The sequence below is a fragment of the Ictalurus furcatus genome, chromosome 26 (genome assembly GCF_023375685.1).
Source record: "Ictalurus furcatus strain D&B chromosome 26, Billie_1.0, whole genome shotgun sequence".
In the NCBI taxonomy this organism is placed as follows: Eukaryota; Metazoa; Chordata; class Actinopteri; order Siluriformes; family Ictaluridae; genus Ictalurus; species Ictalurus furcatus.
The window spans coordinates 17,493,628-17,518,614 of NC_071280.1; the positions used below are offsets into that span (position 1 = coordinate 17,493,628).

The following is a 24,987-nucleotide window of genomic DNA, read 5'->3' on the forward strand; positions in this document are numbered from 1 at the left end:
CAGAAAGCTCCAAAGTGGCATTTACAGATTTATTCTTAAAGTTCTTTCAGCAAAAGCAGTTTTTTCAGCATTTGAATTCAGGAATAATACGTCTGTCAGTCAACAGACTCTCAACAACAGCTTCTTCTTTCATCCATATGAGAGAGAGAGAGAGAGAGAGAGAGAGAGTTCTGTGTGCCCAACTTGCTCTCCTTACATATGCTGTTACTTATGGATCATTGCAAGCCAATTTAATTAGACTTGAATAGCAATTATAACAATGGACATTTTCACAAAGCAGCTTTACAGAAATATATTAATTCCAGATATAAATGTTACATTTATAAATACGTGTTCCTAGCTACTATCTGATTTCCTCTGAGGAGTCACATATGGACTATGGAGTTTTGTATTTGTTTAAAATGTACGCTAATAACAGCTCCTGGACTCAGTCATCTTTTGGAAACAGAGTTAGCCTTGGTAAATATATCAGTTTGAGCAGATATCAAGCTTGGATTTCTAACATAAATGATCATCATGCACTATTGATTAAAACATGAAACTATCATAGAGTAATTGGATTAAATGTAGTTGATTAATGTGGTGATTATTAATTAACATGCAGATTACTTTCTCACGACTTCTACGTTTGTGTTTATGTAGCATTTCCACCACCCACCTAAACACTGTCATACGGCATAATAAAGCAGAGCAGAAAAAAGAGATGAACTTTCGTGTGATTGACCAGAATGATCTTGTTTGTACATTAGAAGTGTGCGTCAGGAGTAAAATAATGATTTTTGTTGTTGTCGTTGCTTTTTTTTTTTTTTTGCTTGTAGGACAAAAGAAGGCCAAGCTCATTAATATGAGAGTGTACTGGGTGCTTGCGCCAAGCGATTTGCTTTCATTCATTCTATTAATATTCCACAAAAATAATAATTGTGGAAGCAGGTGGGAATAGAATTTTTTTTTAAAACAGTCACACACCTCTAGTGCACATACCTTTAAACTACTTGTGCTGTCATTTGAACCGTTACCCTCTTGAATAGACATAATCAGATAGATTTTCCCATTCTTTTTTTTTCTTTTCTTTTCTTTTTTTTTTTTTTTTTACAGTATTCTTTCCACAAAGTCATTGGCAAAGTTCACAATATTTGTCAGTGCCATGAGAATCAGAATATCAATCTCAGCGTTGTTGTTGATTTCCTCGTGGTAGTTCTTTACAGGGAAGATGTAGTTCAGTGGAACACCCAGATTGACGTTGCATTCCTTCATCTAGAAAGACAGACACTGAGAGTAACCTGCATGAACCTGTAGTAAAGCTCCTGTTGTATTTCAGGGCACTGTGTCAGTGGTTAAGTTTCTGTACATGTGACTTGTACATTTGTGAGAGTTCAGCTGAACGAGGTCCCTGTACTTACTTCCTCATTGATTTTCTTGCTCCTGTAGATCATTTTCAGGTTCTGTTTTACAAGTGGACATGCCTCATCCACCTTGGACACGATGACAACTACAGGAATCCCTGTCATGATGCAGGACATTCAAAAGGTTTTCTTGGACTGATTATTCCATGACAGATGTTTTAGCTAATTTATTTTTCATTTTGTAATATATCAGCAATTTATTGTGAATGAATGATTGTAAAAAAAAACAATGACAGGATGATGACTCACCTAATTCGCGTGCTTTTTTCAGAATTTCTTTCAATTTACTATTGATTTCATCAGGTATTTGGGTGATTCTGTCTGCTGGTAGGACAAACACCAGACAGTGGACTTTGTCATTTATATTCGGGGTTTGGTTAAAGTCATTGCTTCCAGCAGTCAGCTCCCTCAAAGGATCAAACTGAAAATAAAAACATGACACTGTTATAACACTGCACTGTAGGACACTAAAACATCTGTGTTGAGTTTCAAAATTTTTGCTAAATATATATTTCAACCAACAATGCTATCATGGATAAGTGTATAGAAAACTTTGTATGAACCAGATAGTGTAATTAATTTACATTAAATGCACTTTAATTAATTAATTAATTAATTAATTATTATTATTTTACAGTGATGAGCATTTGGAGTGCAAATGGAGAATGGACAATTATCACTTGAGGGCTTGAAATGTTTCAGTATGTGGAAATAATGTTACAGTGAGATACGGTACATGTGAATAAACTGAATGAACATGAACTTACTGTGTATCCCTCTGGCACATGACCATGCAGAATGTTGATGATGTTGTTTGTGTGTGCACCATTTGAACCTGTCTCGAGACCCATCGTGTCTCCAAACACAAAAGGAAAGAAAGATCCCTCTGTTCTTTTGTTCAGCTTGTAGACGGTGTACTGTATACAAGTAGAAATAAATTAATGAAATGTGTGAGCAATTTGTATATTTATATATTACACTGTGTCTTTCACTTGAATTGAAATTCACCTAAACTAAAAATGTTGTATTAATAAGACTGTATTTGATTTTTAGATATTCAAGATTACACATTATTACCTTGCTGGTGACACTCGAACCTCCAGTGAGTGAATGAGCGAGGTAAGTACTGCGGCCTTGGAGAGCAGTATTAACTGAAGTGATAAAGGCGGACTTCCCAGCACCTGCTGGTCCAACAACCAAAATCCTGAGATGATCAACACCGTGGTTTGACTGAAACTCCCTCAGTGTCCGTAACATTGGTTCTCCATCACTAGAAGAAAGTCAAAAGGAGACATTAGATAAATAAAAATTTTTTTTTATCAAAATGTAATACAGTAAATTTTGTGTATGTAACACAAAAAATGTGTAAAGTTATGTTATGCTTATTTTTGGAAATTTAAAAAAATACTGTAGCGTATGAAATGAGTAAGCAGAGAAATTATTTAATGTATTTAATTGCTATTGCTGCATAGCTGCCTAACCTGTACAGTAGCAACACGTTTTCGAAACATCAGAAACGTTATGAGGGAAGATTGAAGATGACAGATGATAGCAGAGCCGTATTTCTGTCTGTAGTAGGACCAAAGACCTTTTCTCTGTTACAGACTCGGTAGCTCCAAGAAAAGAGGCTGAAAATGCTTGTAGGTTTGTTGAAAGTTATGAGAGACTTTTATACACCCAAGAAGAACGTGTTGGCGGAAATGTTATTGGACATTTCGAAACCGACGAGAACGGATATGAAAGTCTTTTGCAGACTACATAGCTAGTTCAAAAAGATTAGCGCAAACATGCAATTTTGGTGCCAATCTGGAAGATCAACTGTGAGACTGGTTTGCGTGTAGCATGACTAATAAAGAATTGCGAGGTGTGAGTAATTACAGACTGCCTCTCAGCAAATTCCACCCCAAACTGTGTTAGGATAAGCTTGTTCCCCAAAAAGGCAGAATTATCAAAGGTACAATTTATCTGGGTCTCAGCAATATGTGTATAATACCACTTAAAGTGACATTCACACATTTATAGCATGGGAGCGGCAGTGGGACATCAAGAAACATCCCTGAACAAAGTGCTACGTGACCATAATTAGCATTCAGAAAGACATTTTTCTCGATAATTCCATCACCTCACCACTGGGGGTCACACCTGTAACAACATCCGTACTGTGAGAACGGAAAGTGATCACATCAAATGCTATCCGTAATTTACATTTAGAATGAAACTTCATTTACATTACATACAGAAAGCCTGGTTTGAAACAATATAAAATGTGTGTGTTGATATCATTCGGGTTTCACTTTGACTCCAACGAACCCGAAGTGCTTCATGTACTTTGTCACTGCCACGCTGTAATAAAGTTATTCTTCTTTGAGATCTTCGACATCCTCTTCATTTTTCTTACAGAGGCAAACGGTTAAATGCCCACAGTGATGATGAATGAATGTGGGCAAAATTGATCGAGATAATGAACAATTTTGAGTGCACCACCAGCGGCCCATGAATTGTGGACCACCATCAGCTGTGAGCGGACCATATCAACCTGCGAGGAGTTAAACAATGTGACGCCCAAACTTCTCAAATGGAATAGAGGAGTCATGAAAGCCTCCAGCGCTGCCAATGTCTGGGAAAGGGACAGAAGAGAATCTAATCTAATTCTATAATAAACCAATCATGTAAGAGAGAGTGTGAGAAAGTCTGGTCTTTTATAATAAACCAAAAAGGAGAGTGAGGGAGTCAAAATGTCCAATCTAATGCATTAATCATGCAAATGGGCAAAAGAAAGTCCAATATAGTACTACTATAAATCACACTGGGGAGCAGAAGAGTAAGAAAATCCAAACTATGTAACAACAAACAGAATAATGAGAAGGAATACTTGACTCCGGGCCATTTAATTATTAAAAAAATAATGCACACCCGAGGTAGTAATGCGACCACGATGTGAAGTGAAGTACCACAGTTATTCTACAGTTACCTCAAGACATTGTTCAGATGTTTTATTTCATTACATTTTTCAGGTGTTCGTCCCTAAAACGCTCTTGTGTGTGGAACTAATTTCTTACACATTCCATCTGAAGCCTCCATTGCTAATTCCAGCAATTATATGCAGCCATTGATAACCAGCCGTTGATATGCCGTTATTGGAGAGAGAGAGAGAGAGAGAGAGAGAGAGAGAGACAGTTCACAGTTTTTTTCATTTTACATTTATGGCATTTGGCGGAGCCTTATCCAGAGCAACTTACATTTATCTCATTTATACAACTGAGCAGTTGAGGGTTAAGGGCCTTGCTCAAGGGCCCAACAGTGGTAACTTGGCAGTGCTGGGGCTTAAACTCCTGACCTTCTGATCAGTCACCCAGAGCCTTTAACCACTGAGCCACTACTCTGCCCCATTTCATGCTGATAATATAAAGTAGTAAAACCTTGTGAACAATTAGGCCTATCAATATTTATTTATTTTAAATATTGATAGGACAAATTGTTCACAAGGTTTTTAATTTTTTATTATTGCAGAAAATACAACGAATAAATAAATAAATATTGATACTTGTTCACAGGCTTCTCTGCTTATTATTGCAATCACACGTGCTCTCTCATGTTCTCTCTTTCATTTTTCTTGCTCTTGTTCACTCCAGTAGCTGCGTATCAATGGCTCAAGCCCAAGCTTCACCTCGTGGCCTCATTACCACCTCAGGTGCGCATTATTTTTTTAATGGTTCAACGGACCGTCGTCAATTATTCCTTAATTATTTCTGGAAAATCTAAATTGTCTCACATTTTGTTTGTTGTTAAATGTGTGTGCTGTGGTGGAAAGTAGGCTAACGGTTCTGTTAGTTCAGTGAACTCCGCGCAGTGATATGGAACTGTAATGCGGTCAAGACCTGACTGGAACTACTTTAGCTGTGCTTTAACTAAAAAATAATTAGAACATCCGTCAACCAACCAGAATCAAGCATTAAACAATGCTGTGGTATAAATTAGAATACCCCAATATTCAAATATATTACAATACCCCAAACAGTAACAGAGTCTAATCTAATACCATAATAAACTAAACCAGTGAATGAGAGAGTCAGAAAGTACAATATTATACTCTCATAAACCAGAGGAGTGAGTGAGTCCAATCTATAAGCGACTAATGTATAGCCTACAAGTGATGCATTAATACATTGTCCTGACCTCCAGTTCACTGTCCTCCATGGATTGTCAAAAGCTGTAAGAGAAAACAGACCATTAGCCAGTGTATTTAGTAGAGGTGCATACTACAAAATGATGTTTTACTTATACTTATGCATTCAGTTTCCTGATTTAACTGAAAATTAAATTCACATTTAATTTGTGAATTTGGTCAATGTCAAATATATATATATATATATATATATATATATATATATATATATATATACACACACACACACACACACACACACATACATATATATATATATATATATATATATATATATATATATATATATATATATATGTCACCATTAAAAACAACATAGGTTGACCAAAATGCTTTACAACAAAAAATACAAAAGCTAAAATAAACAATCATGTAACAAATATAAAACTCTCTCTATGGCTGGTCAAATGCCAAAGAAAAGAAATAGGTTTTTAACTTGGGTTTGAAAATAGTTAGGGTAGGAGCAGTTCTAACGTGTAGAGGCAGGCTATTCCAAAGCTTAGGGCCGGCTACAGCGAAACACGATCACCTCTAAGATTTCAGTCTAGATCTGGGAACCGTTAATAGCACTTGATCACATGACCTGAGAGTTCTAGAAGAATCGTGAGCAGATAGAATTGATTGATAGACTGTTCAGAGATTTATACACTAGTAAGAGGGTCTTAAAATCAATTCTGTAGCGAACTGGTAGCCAATGTAGTGAAGCAAGAATATAGGGGTAATTGCATAAGCTAGCATTAAATATGAAATATTAAGCACTGTAGAATGGTACTTTACTTCATAAAATTCATAAAATTCATAAAAAAATGACAAAACTTACTTTGATCTTGTGGAGTTGAACCCCATAGACCCATGATGACCCTTTCCTGTAAGGGGTACAGTTGGCACAGTAATTAAAAGATATAGACCTATTATCATATCTGTACTTCTAAGTGACTTACGGAGATGGATAGTATGGTGAATATGGGTAAAGTGGGATAAAGGGTGACGTTACGCTTCATTTGAGGAAATACATTTTCAGAATGCTGACACGGTACTCTTTCTCACTTAATTCATCAGAACGACTGGTTCACGTCAGTCGATTTGAAAGATGCTTTTTTCCACATAAGCATTTATGTAACTTCCAGTCATTAGAAGAGCTGTTCTGGAGTGGGACCTCTCCATGTTGCTGGAAGCTCTGTCCCAACAGCCTTTTGAGCCCACGGGGGAGATTTCCCCTAAACTTCTGTCCTTGAAGACCGCTTTACTCCTAGCCCTGGCTTCAGCCAAATGTGTCCGTGATTTACATGCACGCTCTGTTCATTCCAGGGGCACTAAATTCTCTCTCAGTGGAGATAAGGTTTTCTTAGGCCCAACCCGGGCTTTATGCCTAAATGCTTCCCAGAATTCACCTGTGAGGTGATTGAGCTGTTCACTTTTCATCCTCTTCCCTTCTCCTCTGCGAAGGATCAGAGGTTGTATGCTCTGTGTCCTGTGTGTACCCTTCGGGCCTACATGGAAGGGACTAGCTTTTTCAGGAGAAGTGACCTGCTCTTCATTTCCTGGGCGCCCCTGCACACAGGGAACCCCATTTCTAAGCAACACCTATCCTATTGGCTTGTGGAAGCTATCACTTTGGCATATGAGTCGAAGGGAGTGCAGCCTCCAGAGGGCCTCATGGGCTTTGTTTTGGGGAGTCTCAGTGCAGGACATCTGTTCTGTTGTAAGCTGGAACAGATGTCCTGCAGAGTGCTAGCTCACTCTGTCCTAGGAGTGGGCTCGTCGTAGCCTTCCTCCCTTGAGCCCTTTTCTCCATCTTGAAGCTTGGGCTGTCAGACTTCACTTATTCATGTCACTAGCATGTTCTCCATGTTCTGCCTGCGTACCACTATCACCCTCGTGCATAGTGTTACCAGGCACGTCATTATGGGATGTGTCAAGCACCACCTATCTAGGTGACAATCTGCTGGATTACAGGGCCTCACTATGAGTATGTTGGGTAAACAGGGAGCTGTCTATTTCTCCCATATGGGGATCTTGAACACGAGATGATGAAAGAGAATAACAGGTTACTCTCCATAACCCTGGTTCTCTGAAACATCGAGTGGAGAGATCCACCAAGCGTGCCCCGCTTGCCGCACGGGAAGCGAATTTGCTCACTGAGGAAGAGGAGCGCCCACAGGTCACTTATGCACTCAGGTAAGGGGCATGCCCTTCACTGGCATTGGACACGTGCTCCTGTCTGTCAGGTATGGATACCCTTCCCATAGGTGGTTCTCGCCACTCAATGTTTCTGAGAACTGTTTCTCTTATCTTGCACCTGGTACAGGATGTACCAATGTCCCACTATTTTACCTTGAACGATGACCACACTGTTGCTGAGGCACATGACTGTCTGATATATAAACTCTTGTCTGAGAGACTTTGCTATCTGACCTTGTGAGTGTTTGTGTGTGTCTTATGGCAAATCTCCAGAGTGCTTGAAACAGGACATTTTCTTTGATTATGTAGAAAGGTTTGCCACCATGTGAGAGTCCTAGTCACCTCAACTGTGATTATGGGCTGTCATGGTCCTCGCCTATGGTGTTTTCAATAGGGATAATTATAATGTGAATTATTGACACATAACTAACATAAGGAGCAACTGAAAGTTATTCCTTCCTCACTGATCCATCTCAGTGAGAGGTTCATCGGATTTTGCTGCCTGTACATGTAAGTGGTGGCTGGACGGTTAAGGCTCTGAGTTACTCTTTGGAAGGGTGGGGGTTCAAGCCTCAGCACTGCCAAGCTGCTACTGTTAAGCCCTTGAGCAAGCCCCTCAACCCTCTCTGCTCCAGGGGCACTGTATTGTTGGATTTCATAGACTGTGCAATAAGAAACTTATTTTGATATAAAACTTGTAACTCCATTATTTCATTGTAACTCAGTAATTTAATTGAAACTCACACTGACACAGCATTCCTGATTTTCATTTTATTTTATGTTTTGAAGTAACTTTGTGTGTTGTTTGTTCTGTATGTAAGTTACTAGACATGGGTGGAAGTGCTCACATGGTTTGCATTAGTTCCTGTTAGTTCTGTTAGTTCTGTTTGTGCTCTTGCCGGCCCTTGTTTATGTTGTTTGCACATCACATGACCCTCGCCTGTTTGTTGACCATGTTTTTGGATTACATCGTTGTCCTGTCTCCACCGATTATTAAAACCACTGAGTGTCTGTAAACACCTTAATCACATTATGAACGTCGTGTGGGAGTTTTCACCGCATTTTGCGACAGGACACGATCACACACGGCAGTTTTACGCTTTACGGCGAACAAGAGAGTTCGGCTGTGTCCCAAACTGCATACTTGCCTACTATAGGTAGTGGGGAAAAATACATGCATCTCGGCTACTATACAGTAGGTAAGTATGCGATTTGAGACGCAGCCCACGGCTTCAAGCAGTCGTCTATTTGCACGTATAGCATGACAAATAATTAACCGCACTTGAAGCGTTCGTAAAAAAATTGAATAAAAACACCCAAAATTGTATACGGTACCATAACGAGGACGAACTGTATGTTGATACGTGAAATTCTGGAGGGACGTCGGACGGCGTGGCGCGGTGACGTAATGACGCGGGCTCTTAATCTAATTATGATCAATAACATGTAAAACGGCTACATGACAGGAGTATTCTAAAAGCGACTCATGTAAACACCTTAATCACATTATTACCTTACTTAGATTAAGGTCAATAATTAGATTATTGCTGTCCATGTAAACATAGTCATTGTTGTCCATGTAAACGCAGTCAGTGGTAGCCTACACCTCGATTTATTTTATTTGTGTGATCAACAGCTTACTTGATAAAGATAAATAGTGAGTAAGGAACGGGTCAGGTTTTTATTGTCCATTTACGAACGAGATAACGAAGTACACAACATTACGAAGGTTTCAGGAAAGCCACTCCTGAACAAATTCAGTGTTACGCTGACCCAGCAGTGCAAGTGACGTAGACTATTCATTAACAAATGAACTGACATTTGGTGAGAATGTTTAACACAAACATCAGAGTCATCATACACAATTAGTCGCTCTGACTTACCTTTGTCCTGCACAGGAAGAATATCAAGTGGGACAGTGTGTAGCATACAACGTCTCTTGTTTCGTCAATACACTGTATTTTGTTTTACTTTCGTTTTTAAGTCGTTCGTCTTGTGTACTACGGAGCCCACCTAGTGTCCGGTCAGAAACAACTACAGCAAAATGCTGTTTTTATTCCTAGAAACATTTCTGTAAATAAATAGAAATGAAATAAAATTTTTATAATTCACTCTATATTATATTTCATTATTCTTATCAGTGACAACTCTATTTTGAAAATAATCAATGGGTTTTTTTTGTTAAAAAAAATAAAAAATAAAATGCAATAACCTTGCTTAAAGGAGTTACACATGTAAAACCAAATGTACTATGATACAGATTATTATTGCTATCAAGTACAGCAAATAGAATTGGAAATCTCCCTTTTTAATAATTTTTCTTTTATTATAATTTTAAAATAAAAAACTAAATTTTTATGCTTTTTAATTTTGCAAAAGAGAAAAATAATAAAAATGCAATAACGTTGACTGTACGAGCCACACAAGTAAAACCAAATGCAATATGATACACTATTATTGCTGCCAACGACAACACATAGATTTGTAAAAACCCAGTTTTTTAATTTATAAATTTATTTTTCAAAAATAAAAATGATAAAAATTCAATAACTTTTTATTTGGAAAAGTTACACATGTAAAACCAAATGCACTATGATTGCATCTATTCTGTTATTGCTATCAACAAAATACATCAGATAACAATATATTATTATTGATATTTTGTCAAACTTTTTTTTAAAAAAAGATTAAATAAACAATTATCAATGAATCTGAATTAAATACATTTGAAAAAATAAAGTAAATAAAAATAAATAAATGAAAGAGACATATAAATGTAAATCCAGATGCATTACAGTAGCACAAGCCAGTAGGATAAGCAGTATAGAAAATTGATGGATATGTTATTGGCAATAGAAAACATATCAAATGTTTAAACTGAGGAAATGTACCATTTTAAGGAAAAAATAAGGTAATTTTGAATTTCATGGCTCAAAGTTGGGTCGGGGCAACACAAAGCTAGAAAAGTAAGTGTTACTAAAAAGAAACAGCTGGAGGGAAATTCTATTTTAATTATAACTAATTAGGTTAATTGGCAACAGGTCAGTACATGACTGGGTATAAAAAGGGTCTTAGAGGGGCAGTCTTTCATATGTAATTGAAAAATATTGAATGAAATTACAATAAATTTGAAATCAGTTTTCAGAGGTTGACTTGATTTAGAACCAACTGTATTGTTCATGAGGCTGAAAAGCTCAAATGCACTAGATAACATGATCAAATTTTTGAAATTTATATTTCACTGTAGATGGATATACAACTTTTTTTTCTCTCTCTCTCTCTCACACACACTGTTCCTATCTGTAGTGGCAGGCTTGCACAAATACCTCCAAAAAGAGACCAGTGACCTTCCCTAAGCAGTGGCATACAGAGATCCTGTGTGTGACTCCCTAAAGCAGAGACGCAGTGATCCACTGCCACAGATAGAACTGAATACATGTTTAAACTAACCCTCCCCACCCTGACCATCTCAATGGGAATGACTGATACTAGTGCACCAAAAAGTGCTAACCAAAAAGCCATTCATGATCATTCACAGTGATGTGGGCGTGGCTTAGGAAGAAGTCTGTGCATCATGGGAAACCACCAGTATATACATGTATTGCTAGAATGTACAGCACACAACAGATGAAGACTGCAATTATTCCAAGCACTAAAAGAACGAGGTCATTGTTCACTCAAGGATTTATTAGGAGATTAAACAGATGATAAAGAATTCATAGGGAATTATTTAGATTTTGAAATGTGACAGGATTGGTAAATAGGATTTAATAGCAATTTTATTCATGTTTGTTTTTTATCGCCTTCTCAGTCAACCGAGTGCTGCTCTATACTCCAGTCCGGTAGGTGGCGGAATTGCACCGCCAGCCGCAATAAAAATAACAGAAGAAGAAGAAGCCGCCGGAAACACGTGCGTGTAGAGGAAAGGATCCTGCGTGATGTATAAATACTGAGTCGGTGAGTGTGTTTGTGTGTTTACTTTTTGATTTTACACTGTTTTCTGTCATAATCTGTTCATATTCTCTCCGTTTCCGTCAGTTAGCATTATGCTAAGAGCCAGTGTAATGGAGTATCAGTGTGTTCATGTTACTGAGGAACTGCTGCTTATATTAATGTTGTACCGTCCTTCACCTTGTCACATAGGTAAACTGCGTGCAAAAGTTTGTACCCCCATCCATTTCAGGATGAAATAAAATTGGCTCTTTACCTCCATTTTATTGTTTCCTGTACCAAAACTAAAACTATTTTGCACTTAATATTCTCATAATGTTACAGTACACAGCCTTTTGATTGACAGTTTGCGTCCCCTCTGACCTGCTCCATGACTGCGAGTTAAAACGACATGTTTGCTTCACTCATGCCTTGTTTATACTGTACAGCGTGGGAAGTTTAAACCGTTTCACACCGTTTCCTGTCAGTAATCGTTGACATGGTGAAGTTTTCTGTAAGGAGACGTTTATTTAACGTGGACGGAAGGAGTCTCCAGTGTCGGCGCGCTTGTATAACGGTCAGTTTTCTGACTTCTTCAGGACAGAAGAGTTTACACTTTTTAAGATTCCTGGGAACACGACACGCTGTGTTTTGTTTGTTTGTTTGTTTGTTTGTTTGTGTTATTAACTGTAAGAACACGTGTTCTTTAATAAATGGATAATTGTAATTATTGGTGAGTTGCTGTGGTGTATGAGGAATAACACGCTTCAGGATGTGCAGTTATAGGAAGATGATCAGAAAATAAACAAACCCCATGTGATGTAGAGAAGATGCTGCACTTACATCTGCCTACGAACTAGGACATCGTTTTTTAGCATTTAATATAAATGTCACGTTAAAACCTTTTACTACAAAAACGTAAACGTAGTCGTACACCGTGTTGGTCACGTTTCTGTCCATCTGAATTATTTAGACGTGTCCTACGTGTGTGCAGGTTTTGTGTCCGTAAATAAAGCGTCGCCATGTCGTCGAAGAAAGAGCCGGGCGCTGACGAGCGCTTCGCCCGCGTCAAAAAAGACCCGCGCTTCTGGGAGATGCCGGACGTGGAGCAGAAAGTGCGCATCGACAAGCGCTTCCAGTCCATGTTCCACGACGAGCGCTTCAAGCTGAAGTACACGGTGGACAAACGCGGCCGTCCCGTCAACCACACGTCCACCGAGGACCTGAAACGCTTCTACAAACTGTCCGACTCGGAGCAGAGCGACGCCGAGTCTGACGCCGACGCCGCACAGGAGGAGCAGAAGAAGAAGAAGAAGAAGAAGAAGAAGACAAAGAAAGCAAAAGCAAAGGAGGATGAGCTTCAGGATGAAAAGGGGGAGGAGCCTGTGTCTGAAAAAGCTGTAAAGAAAAAGGCGTTAAAATCCAGCGAGTGTGACAAGATCAGGAAAGCAGAGCCGGTTAAAGGAGTGCGAGTCGTCGAAGAAGGTAACACACACACACACACACACACACGCGCTGACGTTGCCGGTTTTTCTCTTGTAGATGTGCACTGTCCAGTTTTCTGATTCGCTGGACGATATCACTTGTATTTCACAGCGTTGTTGAATTCTGGATTGTGATTGGTCAGCAGCTCTGACAGTAGTTCAGGATTATATTAATGCGCCTGTTCTAACACGTTATCGTTTCTATAGTAACAGCTCATTCACAGGGACGTGTGGATTTTGACCGAACGCTCTGCAACCGATTGTTTTATTTCCACAGGAGATGATGATGATGATGATGATGATGATGATGAAGATGATGAAGAATATAGTGACACTGACAAAGGAGTAGGTTTCTCTGCTGATGATGATGATGATGATGATGGGGAGGAGGATGAGGATGGGGATGAAGATGAGAGTGAGTCGGAGGACGACAGTGACAGCGGTCCTGATCTGGCCCGAGGGAAAGGCAACATCGAGACGAGCTCTGAGGAAGAGGATGAGGTGGAGGACATCCTGCATCATGAGGAAGAGGAGATTGAACACGACTGGGGGGAGATGTGGAAGGACGCTCCACGCACTGAGCAGGTCAGACACACTCTAACATTGTGTGTGCGTGTGTGTTCATTAGCATAAGAATAAATTACGCCACTTTAAATAACACCACATCTGAAATGAAAGAACTAAAGGCAGATTAGATGGACAGACAGACAGACAGACAGTTATATGGACAGACTGATGGATGAGTGGGGTGGCAGAGAAACCGTTAGTTGGGTAGACAGGACGGTGGACGGATAATTAAATGGATGGATGGATAGGTAGACAGACAGATGGTAAAATGGAAGAATAGGTAGACAGACATAGAGATGGGAAGTTTGATTGATAAACAGACAGGTGGTTAGATTGATAGACAATTAGATTGATGGATGGACAGGCGGGCAGACAGACAGATTGATGGATAGGTGGGCAGACAGACAGACAGACAGACAGATTGATGGATAGGTGGGCAGACAGACAGATTGATGGATAGGTGGGCAGACAGACAGACAGACAGACAGATTGATGGATAGGTGGGCAGACAGACAGATTGATGGATAGGTGGGCAGACAGACAGACAGACAGACAGATTGATGGATAGGTGGGCAGACAGACAGATTGATGGATAGGTGGGCAGACAGACAGTTAGACAAATCGTTAAGTAGGTGGGCAGACATGTTGGATGGATGGATAGGTAGACAGACAGATGAACAGGTAGACAGAATAAATTGTGCTGTCTGTGGCAGTGTGCTCAGCACTGGGTAATCGTGTGTGTGTGTGTGTGTGTGTGTGTGTGTGTGTGTGTGTGTGTGTAGGTCACTTGCAGGTTAGCAGTGTGTAACATGAACTGGGACCGGCTCAAAGCTAAAGACCTGCTGGCTCTGTTCAGCTCCTTCAAACCTAAAGGAGGAGCGGTGCTGTCCGTCACGGTAACTCCGCCCCTCTGCCTCATCATCATCATCATCATCATCAACTACACTAACTGCTCTCTGTGTAACTGTGCATTATTGTGTGTGTGTGTGTGTGTGTGATAGATCTACCCCTCAGAGTTTGGTAAGGAGAGGCTGAAGGCGGAGCAGACTCAGGGCCCTCTGGAGCTCACCAGCCTCCCAGACGACCCAGACGCAGACACTGAGGATCAGAGGTCTCACACACACACACACACACACCTGTATAGACCTGTGTAAAATGCCATCCTAATGCCATTCTAATGGCTTCCTGTTCACTCTGTTAGCTCACTACATAGGGTACAACACTGGAGCACTGTGCACCCTACCTAGTGCCCTAGTGCCCTAGGTAGGGTGCCTTTTTTTGTATTTTAAAGCCGTTGGACAAAATCTGCACTCTACGTTTGTTGTGTCTTCACGGAGATAAAAAAAGATATTGGCACCCTTTTGGGGGCACTCGCAGTGTCGAGTTCAGAAACCACGATCGTAAGCAATAACGGCGAATAAAAGGCTGCGATCTCTCTGCTGTTTCCTGTGTTTTAGGATCTATAGGGAGAAGGTGCGAGATTATCAATTTAAGCGTCTGCGTTACTACTATGCCGTGGTGGAGTGCGACTCGCCCGAAACGGCCGCCAAAATCTACGAGGAGTGCGACGGCTTCGAGTACGAGAGCAGCTGCTCGACGCTGGACCTGCGGTGAGACGTCGCACGCTGGCGTGTTGGCCGAGCGAGGAACTGAAGAAAAAAAAAAAACACGTTGGGGCGTGCTGTTATTTGAAACGAACCGACTTTGCGGTGGATTTAGCTTCGTCACGCCGCTACGTGATTCTGTTCCGCTATAACAGCACGACCCTGGCGTGTTTTTATTCCTTGCTTGGCGAATGAAAGCTAGTCAGGACTCATTAGCATAGAGTTAGCCAGGATGCGTTAAGTGTCGCCTCATCACGGGTGAGTACGGTGTTTAATTCTGTGCGTGTTATGTGAACAGGTTCATCCCCGACAGCATGACGTTTGAAGACGAAGCGAAAGACAGAGCGACGGACGTGGATTTGTCCACCTACAAACCCAAACTGTTCACCTCCACCGCCACCACTACAGCTAAGGTCCGCTAGTCCTGTCCCGCTACCTACTGTAAACTGCTTACTGCAGCTTTAAGGTGACCTGAATTCAGAACGTACTGTATATCGTGACAGATAGCAGTAGCGTTACACGAACTGGTGGTCCTCTATACGTTCTGTAAGCCAGTCATCGGTTCCGTTTCTATAACGACGCGTGTTCTAGTTTTCCGCCAATTCGTAAAGAATAGAAATCAGGAAATTCTTCAGTTGGCGCTCTGAATCGAATTTGTGAGGTCCGACCGCTACGCCGTGTTTCCTGCGCAGGTGGAGTTGACGTGGGACGAGACGGATCACGATCGCATCACCACCCTCAGTAAGAATTTCAACAAGGACGAGCTGCTAAACATGGACTTCCAGGCCTACCTCGCGTCCTCCAGTGAGGATGAGGAGGACGAGGTCGAGGCAGAAGGTGAGCGCTCAAGGTCACGACCTTCTTATTTAAATAATCATCACACAGTGAAGCGGGGGGGCAAAAAGACCCCCAAACAAAACAGTTGCAGCTCCATCGTGAAGCCGAAGCTCTGTCTTCCTCAGTTTGGTGTCAGACTCAGGAAGTGGGCGTGGCCTAAAAGCTGGTGATTCAATGTTCAGACTCCTTCAGATGATCCAGAAATTCCAAGAGTTGGTTTTTAATGCACTGTTTTAATATTCCTCGAGCCGAACCGTAGCCCTTGAGGTATTTGGTATAATGCGAAACCGGTAGCTGCGAGTTTTCCTGGGATGCTAGCTCATCTCATTAGCCTCGTAGCTCCAGGGCAAAAACGAATCTAAAAACATCGCGGCTAACGTGCTAAAGATCTGCAGCGTCAGCATGTTTCAGCTGAGCCGTTCCTCTGGTGTCCGTCTCAGAGTTGAAGCCGGCGGAGCGAGCGACGGAGGAGGACGAGAAGAAAGGAGGGAAGAAGGGCAAGAAGGAGGAAGAGCAGATCGCTAAATACCGCCAGCTCCTGCAGAGCATCCAGGATAAAGACAGGAAGGAGAAGGACAAGGACATGGAGATGGAGATCACGTGGGTGCCAGGTACGTCCGTTCAGCACGGGAAGGAGGATGGGTGTAGTCGTGTCGTGTCGGTGCTGATGTGTGTGTGTGTTTGATTTTATTTATCAGGGTTAAAGGAGAGCGCTGAGAAACTGGTGAAGAAGAAGATGGAGGGAAAAGACAACCTGACTCCGTGGGAGGAGTTTCTGGAGAAGAAAAAGGAGAAGAAGAAAGAGAAGAGGAAAGGAAAGAAGGTGAATTGGGCATTTTATAGGTTGTACGATATTGTATATTAGCCCTGCCCCTTTTTCTTTCGACACTATTCACTTGTCCACGCCCCTTAACTCTCTGGAACCACCCACCCGACCCCACCCACTCATCTCAATCTGTTGGCCGCTCTGGACACCATCTGGTTCTCCTCTGGCCGTTTCTCAGCATGCACTCGTGTGAACTCGTTCTACGTCTCCGATACTCAAGAGCGCGAGTACCGGGGACGCGTGAAATGACCCGGATGTGTCCTCGATATCGAGGGCGCAGACCCGAGCGCACCGAACCCGCTCGAACTCCCAGAAGTCCTTGCGGCAAAACGATAGCGGTTAACAGAAGCCCGACCCATAGCTGTAGTTTTAACATCTTTTTAACGACGATAATCTAAAAAAAAAAAAAATCTAGGAAGAATGATTTTTGAAATATGATTTTAGATTAAGATGCACACGACGGGTCGAAAGTTTGTGGACACCCGATTGAAATGTTTCTCACGATCTTAAAAACCTTTTGATCTGAAGGTGTGTGAGTAAAGGTGTGTGAGTAAAGGTGTGAAATCGGTGTCGCGGACAAAAATATATCCGTGCCGACGACTTCGTCTCTTTCATTAGAAAACGAGCGTCTTATTTACAAAAAAAATATCATTTTTAAACGACGACTCGGAGCGAAATACTCCGGAAAGCATCCGATAAGAGTCCGGCGTCGGCGTGAACTTCTTTAATACTGTTTAAAAGCATCTCAGGGAAATTCCTCAAGAAATCGGGTGAGAAAACGCCAAGAATACGTTTCTGGAAATTCTAGGCGAAAAGGGCGTCGACTTTGAAGATTCTAAAATATTAAATTACTCCAAATGTTGTGGATACGTAGATTACAAATGTCTTATAGCTGCATTTGTGCAGAATTATGTCGGACAGTAAAGCAGCCGTTTTGTTTTGCGCAGGAAGCCGAGGCCCAGGACGAGACCGCTATCAGCGACGACGAACTTCCTCCTGACGTCGACCTCGACGACCCCTTCTTCTCTGAAGAGCTGGGAGGTGCTACCGGTCAGTCCCAACTGTTCCTCGTACTCTCGTCCCTCTTGCGTTCTCTCCGTGTTCGTGTTTGTGTTTGAACCTGATCCCTCGTGTGAAACAGGGACGGCCCAGAAAGTCAAGAAATCGAAGAAGAGCAAAAAAGGGGAGGAGCAACTAACGGCAGAGGAGGAGGCGGAGCTAGAGAAACGGAAGGTGAGCACCAAACGGTACTTCTGTATCATCCGTGTTGTTCTGTCCTCGTACGTTTTTGTCCTTCGTGTCGTGATGGATTCAGAGTTAGAGTGTGGGTGTGGTTATAATAATCGTGGGTGTGGTTTCAGGCTGAAATAGCGCTCCTGATGGACGATGACGACGAGAAGCACCGGCATTTTAACTACGATCAGATCGTGGAGCAGCAGAACCTGAGTAAGAAGAAGAAGAAGAAGCTCCTGAAGAACAACACGCTGCTGGAGGAGGACAACTTCAAGGTCAGAGACCAAAACTCGCTCAACATTCTTTAGATCGCTCACTTAACGGTATATACTCCTGGTTTTAAAGAAATAAATAATTTACCCTATTATTTATTATCAGTCATACGGAGCTTTAAGACACATCACACGCATTCTGATAAACGATAAAGCTTTATTGTCGAACGTTTACCATCTAACGCTTGTGTGTGTGTGACGTAACAGGTGGACTTGCAGGACCCGCGTTTCCAGGCCATGTTCACGTCCCACCTGTACAACCTGGACCCCTCAGACCCGGCCTACAAGAAGACCAGAGGTACTCGGAGCATCCTGGAGGAGAAGCAGAGACGGAGGGAGGAGCAGCAGCGCGGCCAGCAGGAGGCGCTCCAGAGACAGGAGAACCCCAGCAGGAAAACAGAGGAGAAAGAGAGCACGGACGGTGCGGAGACGAGAGATCCGACAGCACCGGTGGCCCCGAGTAAAGCCCTGGACCCGAGTCTGTCTCTGCTCATCAAGTCTGTGAAGAACAAGACCGAGCAATTTCACGCCCGCAAGAAACAGAGGACAAAATAGAACGTCGTTCGACTTGGTTCTATTGTGCGTGTGCGAGTGTGAACTCATTTAATACAATTTCTGATATACAGACTTTCCGTACAGGTTTCTCAAGACGTAATGAAACATTAAAGTCATCCGAGATCCGAAACATTTCGCTGGTAAACTTCTTGTTTTGTTTCCCTCCATAGAAGCCCTAACTTTAAATCGATTTCATTATTATTATTATTATTATTTTTTTAAAAAGAGAGACTTTCTTGAGTACTCTGGGGTACAAAACAGTTATCGGGGGCGGGGTTAAGCATGAGCTCGGGTTGTGATGTCACAAAGCAGACGTAACGGCTTTAAACCAACCGCGATCGATATGCAAATTACTAGAGGACGACGACACTGTAATCGGACGCGTATCCCTTATTCCTACAGAAACTCTGCGTTAAGCTGGCTGGATTTATTTATTTTTTCTTTCAAAGCTAATATTAGTGCTGCGCTTCGTGGTTGTTATGGAAACGTTTATATTTTGTCGGGTTTACGCCGAAAACTACAAATCAAAACTCGGATACTCGAGTTGAAATGATGCTTGCGCGAACCTGTAACACTTACGCTGGTTTCATAGCGAGTAGTGATGTCAGCATCTTCTAATTTGCATATTCGTAATTGTTATAAGAAGATCCTTTCATGTCAGATACGCACGTTGTAACACTGCAATAAAAATAACATTCCACAAACTTTTAACAAGCCCACAGAAGGTGTGTGAACTGGGTTTATTTCAGATCATGTGTGTGATTAAAGGTGCAGTAAGTAATCCCCCCCCCTCCCCAAGAAAAACAGATGAAACAATAACGAGCGTCAGTTCACCAATGGAAAGTTACAAGTAGAAAAAAAAATATACATAATCAAAGCTCATTTATAACCAGGAGTAAATGAAACACAACGTGACGAGCAGCGCAACACATCGTCAAGCCCTTCGAGAAACAATGCTGGCGTTTTTAAATCCCAAGTGTTAAAGGGCAAGACCTTTCACACCCTGACAAAACAAAATGGCCGACAGGGATTACACCGAGTGACTGCAGCACAAAACGTACATCCGATACGTCTGATACACGACAACGTCGAGCACGTCAAGTATATATAAAAAAAAAATAATCAAGCATCACTTTCACAAAATAAGCACTTTTTATTTCTTACACATACGCAAACGTGTACAAAAACGTGACTAATGGGAAATAATTACGTGGTCTGACTACGGCCGAGCAGCGACAACTTGGACTTCACCGGTTTTCTTTTTGGGGTAATGTTACTGCCGAGTGTTTTCGGAAACTAGTCAGCTATTTTTTTTTTTTTTTAAAGCAGACCAGGAACACAAGGCGCGACGCAGGGACACGTGGAACCCGTCTGCACGATGGATCCAGACGGCGCTGTGCGACTCGGCTGGTGCGATTGAAGCCAAGTCCACAAAACCACGACAAACGCTTAAAAGTACTGTAGTGTAAGCTTCGACTCGATGGACGGGAACTCGTCGACGAAAACGGTGTGAAATTGTTAGCTAGCTAGCCGAGTCGGTTCCTAGCCAGAGCGATCGGCGTTAACGCCGCTCTTCGTCATCCGTAACCGTCCTTCTAGACCTGCGAAACCGACCGACCCGAGAGATCGGAAAGGTTACCTTTTCAGCGGATCTCACGTTTGTCCGTGTTTTTGTTTGTAATTTGCTTGGCAGGCATCTTTAGAGAGCGCTGAACCGAACAGGATGTTGTCGAGTCGCAGGAAATCCACTCCTAGTTCGTGTCTAGCGTCAGTAAAACTAGAGCGAGTGAGGACCGCGGTTCGTCGGGACGTACTGGGGCGTCTTACGATGGGCGAGCGAAACGAGAGGACAATAAGGCAATCGTGTGTTATGTTTAAAATGTAGCGTGTAGCGTTGTGGTAACGGGGGCGCACCGGTGATTGTCGTGCTAGTGATTCGTCTGTAACTTAACGTTTGCTAGCTGCCAGTCAGGAACACCCCTCACCCCCATGAAAGCTGCCAACTTGGGACAAAACTCTGATGTCTAAATTGAGTAGAATACGGTCCTCTGGGGGATTGTCACATGACCTCGGTAAGAAGTCTCTCAGGCATAAAATATGAGCTCGGGTATCTGTCCCCCCTGCACTCCGGTGCCGTTGGTACTGTCCGAGGAGCACTGGAACTGGAAGGTGACCTTCCCGCACTGCACCTCGGTCATCCCTTCTTGGCCGAAGTAGCTGAGCTCGTTGCCGTCCAGCACCACGCTGGCCGTGTAGAACGTGTCGGGCTCGACCTGCACCGGGTGTTCGAAGAACACCGGGAACGTGCCGCTGGAGCCGTCCGAGAAGTACTTGACGACGGCGAGGCCCAGCGTGGCGCCCTGCCGCTTGAGCTCGATCTTGGCCTGGTACTCGGTCGAGCCGCAGCTGGAGCCGTAGAGGCCGAAGCCGGCGATGAACACGCGCCTGTCCACGGCGAACTGAATGCTGTCACAGCGTCCGCGGTAACGCCACTGGTTGCTACGGTAGGCACACGACTGGAAGCGGTGGCAGCGCTGGGGAGTCAGGCCTTTCCTCGGCTGGCTGACGAAGGGCAGCTCGGGTTTGTTCGCCGCCGTGTGCCACAGGAAGACGGCGTTGGTCTCGGCGAGCGTGAGCAGGCCGCACTGCGCCGCGCCGTTGGCGAACTCGTCCAGCGACATCGCCGGGACGCGGATGAGGTACAGAGCCTCGCCCAGCACCAGCCTCTTGTTTTCGACAGTGGGTTGGAGTTCGCGGCGCTGGCACTCGGCCTCGGCCCAGCTGAGCGCCGCCTCCAGAACGACCGTCTCACTGGCGTTGAGGGTCTCACGCCGGAGGATGCTCTCCAGAGTGCGCAGGTCGATGTCGCAGAAGGCGTCAGAACGCAGCGCGAGCTCGGCCTGCGCGTCGATCACCTGCCAGCAGCGGCGCGTCAGCTCCGGCTCCTCGAACAGGCAGCTCTGCGACAGCAGCACGCAGGCGTTACGAGCGCTCAGGCTGGTCTCCAGGAACGCCACGCAGGCACGCGCCAGGTGAGGAACCATGTACTTCTTGGCGGCGTACAGCGTGGCCAGAACGGTGTCCGCACACAGGTCGATCTCATCACAGTAGATGTATCTGCAGCGAGAAAAGAGGAGGCGGAGTAAAACGAAAAGCATCACACACACATCCCGGACATAAAATCCCTTTCCGCAAACTTTCAAGCGCTACTCGATCAGTACGATACTCTTCACTACTCTCTTCTTCGGATTCTCACTTGAGCATGGCCAGGAAGGAATGTGGCTCGACGTCTGGGATGCGGATCTCGTCCTTATCCTCCGCCAGCTCCCCGTAGAACATGGCGTAGAACACGGAGCTCCCGACGGCCAGGATGTACTGCACAGAGAGAGACACAGAGAGAGAGGGCGGGGGGGGTTCATTTTAGGTAGATAGACAGAGACGGCACGTGTAGTTAGTGATTGTTATTTAGCTGTAACCCATCCTATACGCTAAAAACACATCGGCTTTATCCGGAATAGAGTATCCTTTATACTCTACAAGCGAGTGTGCATAATACTCGTTTCTGATTGGCTGGCCTCGTCGCTTTGAAGTGAACGGTAAAACTCTTCTCCGCCCTCACCTTGTGCCCCGGCACTCTTTGCGTGCCCCCGGGAGGGCCGACTACAAAATGCACGTCTGCCATCAGCTCGTTGTTAAACATGACTGCGTTTCTGGAAACACAAAATTGTAAACAAAACACAGACATTTTTAAACGTACACTGCTGTAGTGTGAGACACAATGGGACTGTGTGTGTGTGTGTGTACCTCTCTCTGATGGTGGGATAGAGGCCTTGCCAGTTGCAGCCCTGAACGGTGTTGTTGTTGCTGATGTTCTGCTGTTGGTACTGCTGCACCGCCGTAGCCGTCACCGAGGGCAACTTCTTAGCAGCGTAAAGGTCGGCGGCCATTTTGTCGCAGCTGAAATGTACTCAGGGTGCACTCATGGCCAAACTGTTCCCAGACTTGGTGACGAGGAAGAGAGGTACTTCGTATGGTAACGCCGGGTATCACCGCTTCACCAAAAAAACCTCAAGCACCTGGAAAGAGAGAAGAGTACGTCTGTTTTAGCAACGGGTGAAAAGAGGACGGAAAGGAGGGACGGAATGAATTTGGGACGGAATGAATTTGGGACGGACTGAAGGAATGAAGTCGGGATGAAGTCGAGTCAGGAAGGAAGGACGAGAGTCAGGAAGGAAGGACGAGAGTCAGGAAGGAAGGACGAGAGTCAGGAAGGAAGGACGAGAGTCAGGTAGGAAGGACGAGAGTCAGGTAGGAAGGACGAGAGTCAGGAAGGAAGGACGAGTCAGGAAGGAAGGACGAGAGTCAGGAAGGAAGGACGAGAGTCAGGAAGGAAGGACGAGAGTCAGGAAGGAAGGACGAGAGTCAGGAAGGAAGGACGAGAGTCAGGAAGGAAGGACGGAATGGAGTTGGGATGGATGAAATTAAGTCAGGAAAGAAATAATATATTTAGGAATGCTGGAGGATGGAATGAAGCCAGGAAGGATGGAAGTCAGGAAGGAAGGACGGGAGTCAGCAAGGAAGGATGAGTCAGGAAGGAAGTCAGGAAGTAAGTTTAGGGAAGAAATAAGCAAGGTTTAAATGATGTCGGGAAGGAAGTATGGAAGTCAGGAAAGAAGAACGGAAGTCAGATAGGGAAGAAGTAACGAAGTAGTGAAGTCAGGAAGAAAGGACAGAAGGAAGGTCAGGACAGAAAGAAGAAAGGACAACAGGAAAGAAGGATGGAATCAGGTTGGGATGGATGAAATTAAGTCAGGAAAGAAATAATGAATTTAGGAAGGCCGAAAAACAGGAAGGAATGAAGGCAGGAAGGAAGGACATCAGGAAGGACAGAAGTGAGGAAGGAAGGAGCAGTGAAAGGTAGGTAGGAAGACAAAAAGATAAAGAAATGAAGTAAATCAAGAATAAGTTTTTTTTTTAAAAAGTGAAGGGACAGGAAATAAAAAGTGAGGAAAATGAAGAAATGCATCATCTATCTATCTATCTATCTATCTATCTATCTTCCTCCGAGTGTGGGAAAGAAAAAAGGAAGAAGTGAAGGAAGGGAATGAGTGATCTATAATCCCGAATAAAAACCAGGACCCATGTCCCTTGTGGGAGAGAAAGAATGAAGGGAACGTTATCTCTGAAGGGAAGATAATCTCGGCGTCAGTGAGATTAGACCAGGAAATAATCACTGGATTTAATCACCACAACAACTGCTCACTACACACCGACAGGAAACACAAACCTAGCGTCGCTAGCTAGCTAACTAGCATCTAGACGCCGTGACAACAGCAATATAATGAACAAAAGTACCTCAGATTCGCATTTCTATAAATACAAAAACACAGCTTGATCCTTATCAAGCCAAGGATGCCGGCAGATGTTCTTCAGAGCGGTGTGATTCACACAGCTGGATTAGCCAGGCTAGCGTGTAAACACCAGCTAACAAGCTAGCAACATGTTGGTAAACAAAATAACAAGACACGCTTCATTTCTAAATAAACAAGAGAAAATATCATCTAACAGGTGTAGAATATCACTCAGTGGCTTTTATATGACTTCGGGAAATCTTCCAATCTTAAAAGACACTCGAGGGGGGAAAAAAGTTTCAAGTCAGTTAAAGAGTCTGAAGACGGCCATCTTTATGAGGACCAATCACAAATCAGCAGAAAGTGCACTTATTAGGGTGTGTGATCCGCCATGTTACAGCGCGTGAAGTGCACTTAGGAGGCAGGATGCAATTCGGGACACATCCTGAATCCCTGCCAAAAAAAATCTGGCCCACTGACACGCCCTGTGTCGGATTTCATCTGGTTTATAGAGTCTTTGTCCTTATTTTCGTTCGAGATAATTATTGGACTTTTGTA

General features: G+C 43.2%; 3 protein-coding genes across 5 annotated transcripts; 1 reads left to right on the forward strand and 2 right to left on the reverse strand.

Annotated features, from left to right (window-relative positions):
- Window positions 1–15: 15 nt before the first annotated feature.
- Window positions 16–9,750, reverse strand: LOC128601975 (interferon-induced protein 44). Its single transcript, XM_053615458.1, has 8 exons — window positions 9,654–9,750; window positions 6,410–6,455; window positions 5,580–5,613; window positions 2,481–2,673; window positions 2,171–2,320; window positions 1,653–1,824; window positions 1,401–1,501; window positions 16–1,254 (listed from the first exon to the last, which is right to left on the reverse strand). Exons 2-8 carry the CDS (start codon window positions 6,441–6,443, stop codon window positions 1,090–1,092), a joined length of 849 nt encoding a protein of 282 aa, XP_053471433.1. The 5' UTR covers window positions 6,444–6,455; window positions 9,654–9,750; the 3' UTR covers window positions 16–1,089.
- Window positions 8,926–19,295, forward strand: esf1 (ESF1, nucleolar pre-rRNA processing protein, homolog (S. cerevisiae)). Of its 2 annotated transcripts, none has more exons than XM_053615454.1 (15): window positions 8,926–9,258; window positions 11,582–11,727; window positions 12,695–13,185; window positions 13,462–13,769; window positions 14,534–14,647; window positions 14,753–14,862; window positions 15,209–15,361; window positions 15,654–15,768; window positions 16,048–16,192; window positions 16,633–16,803; window positions 16,891–17,015; window positions 17,966–18,068; window positions 18,160–18,251; window positions 18,380–18,526; window positions 18,731–19,295. In XM_053615454.1, exons 3-15 carry the CDS (start codon window positions 12,723–12,725, stop codon window positions 19,076–19,078), a joined length of 2,394 nt encoding a protein of 797 aa, XP_053471429.1. In that variant the 5' UTR covers window positions 8,926–9,258; window positions 11,582–11,727; window positions 12,695–12,722; the 3' UTR covers window positions 19,079–19,295. The 2 variants fall into 2 exon arrangements, with proteins under 2 accessions (XP_053471429.1, XP_053471430.1); XM_053615455.1 differs by having other exon boundaries at window positions 13,465–13,769.
- A 579-nt stretch (window positions 19,296–19,874) lies between these two features.
- On the reverse strand, window positions 19,875–24,763 carry btbd3a (BTB (POZ) domain containing 3a). 2 transcript variants are annotated; one of them, XM_053615456.1, is made up of 5 exons: window positions 24,434–24,763; window positions 22,883–23,154; window positions 22,698–22,788; window positions 22,335–22,453; window positions 19,875–22,195 (listed from the first exon to the last, which is right to left on the reverse strand). In XM_053615456.1, exons 2-5 carry the CDS (start codon window positions 23,023–23,025, stop codon window positions 21,163–21,165), a joined length of 1,386 nt encoding a protein of 461 aa, XP_053471431.1. In that variant the 5' UTR covers window positions 23,026–23,154; window positions 24,434–24,763; the 3' UTR covers window positions 19,875–21,162. The 2 variants fall into 2 exon arrangements, with proteins under 2 accessions (XP_053471431.1, XP_053471432.1); XM_053615457.1 differs by lacking the exon at window positions 24,434–24,763 and having other exon boundaries at window positions 22,883–23,205.
- Between the last annotated feature and the right edge of the window lie 224 nt (window positions 24,764–24,987).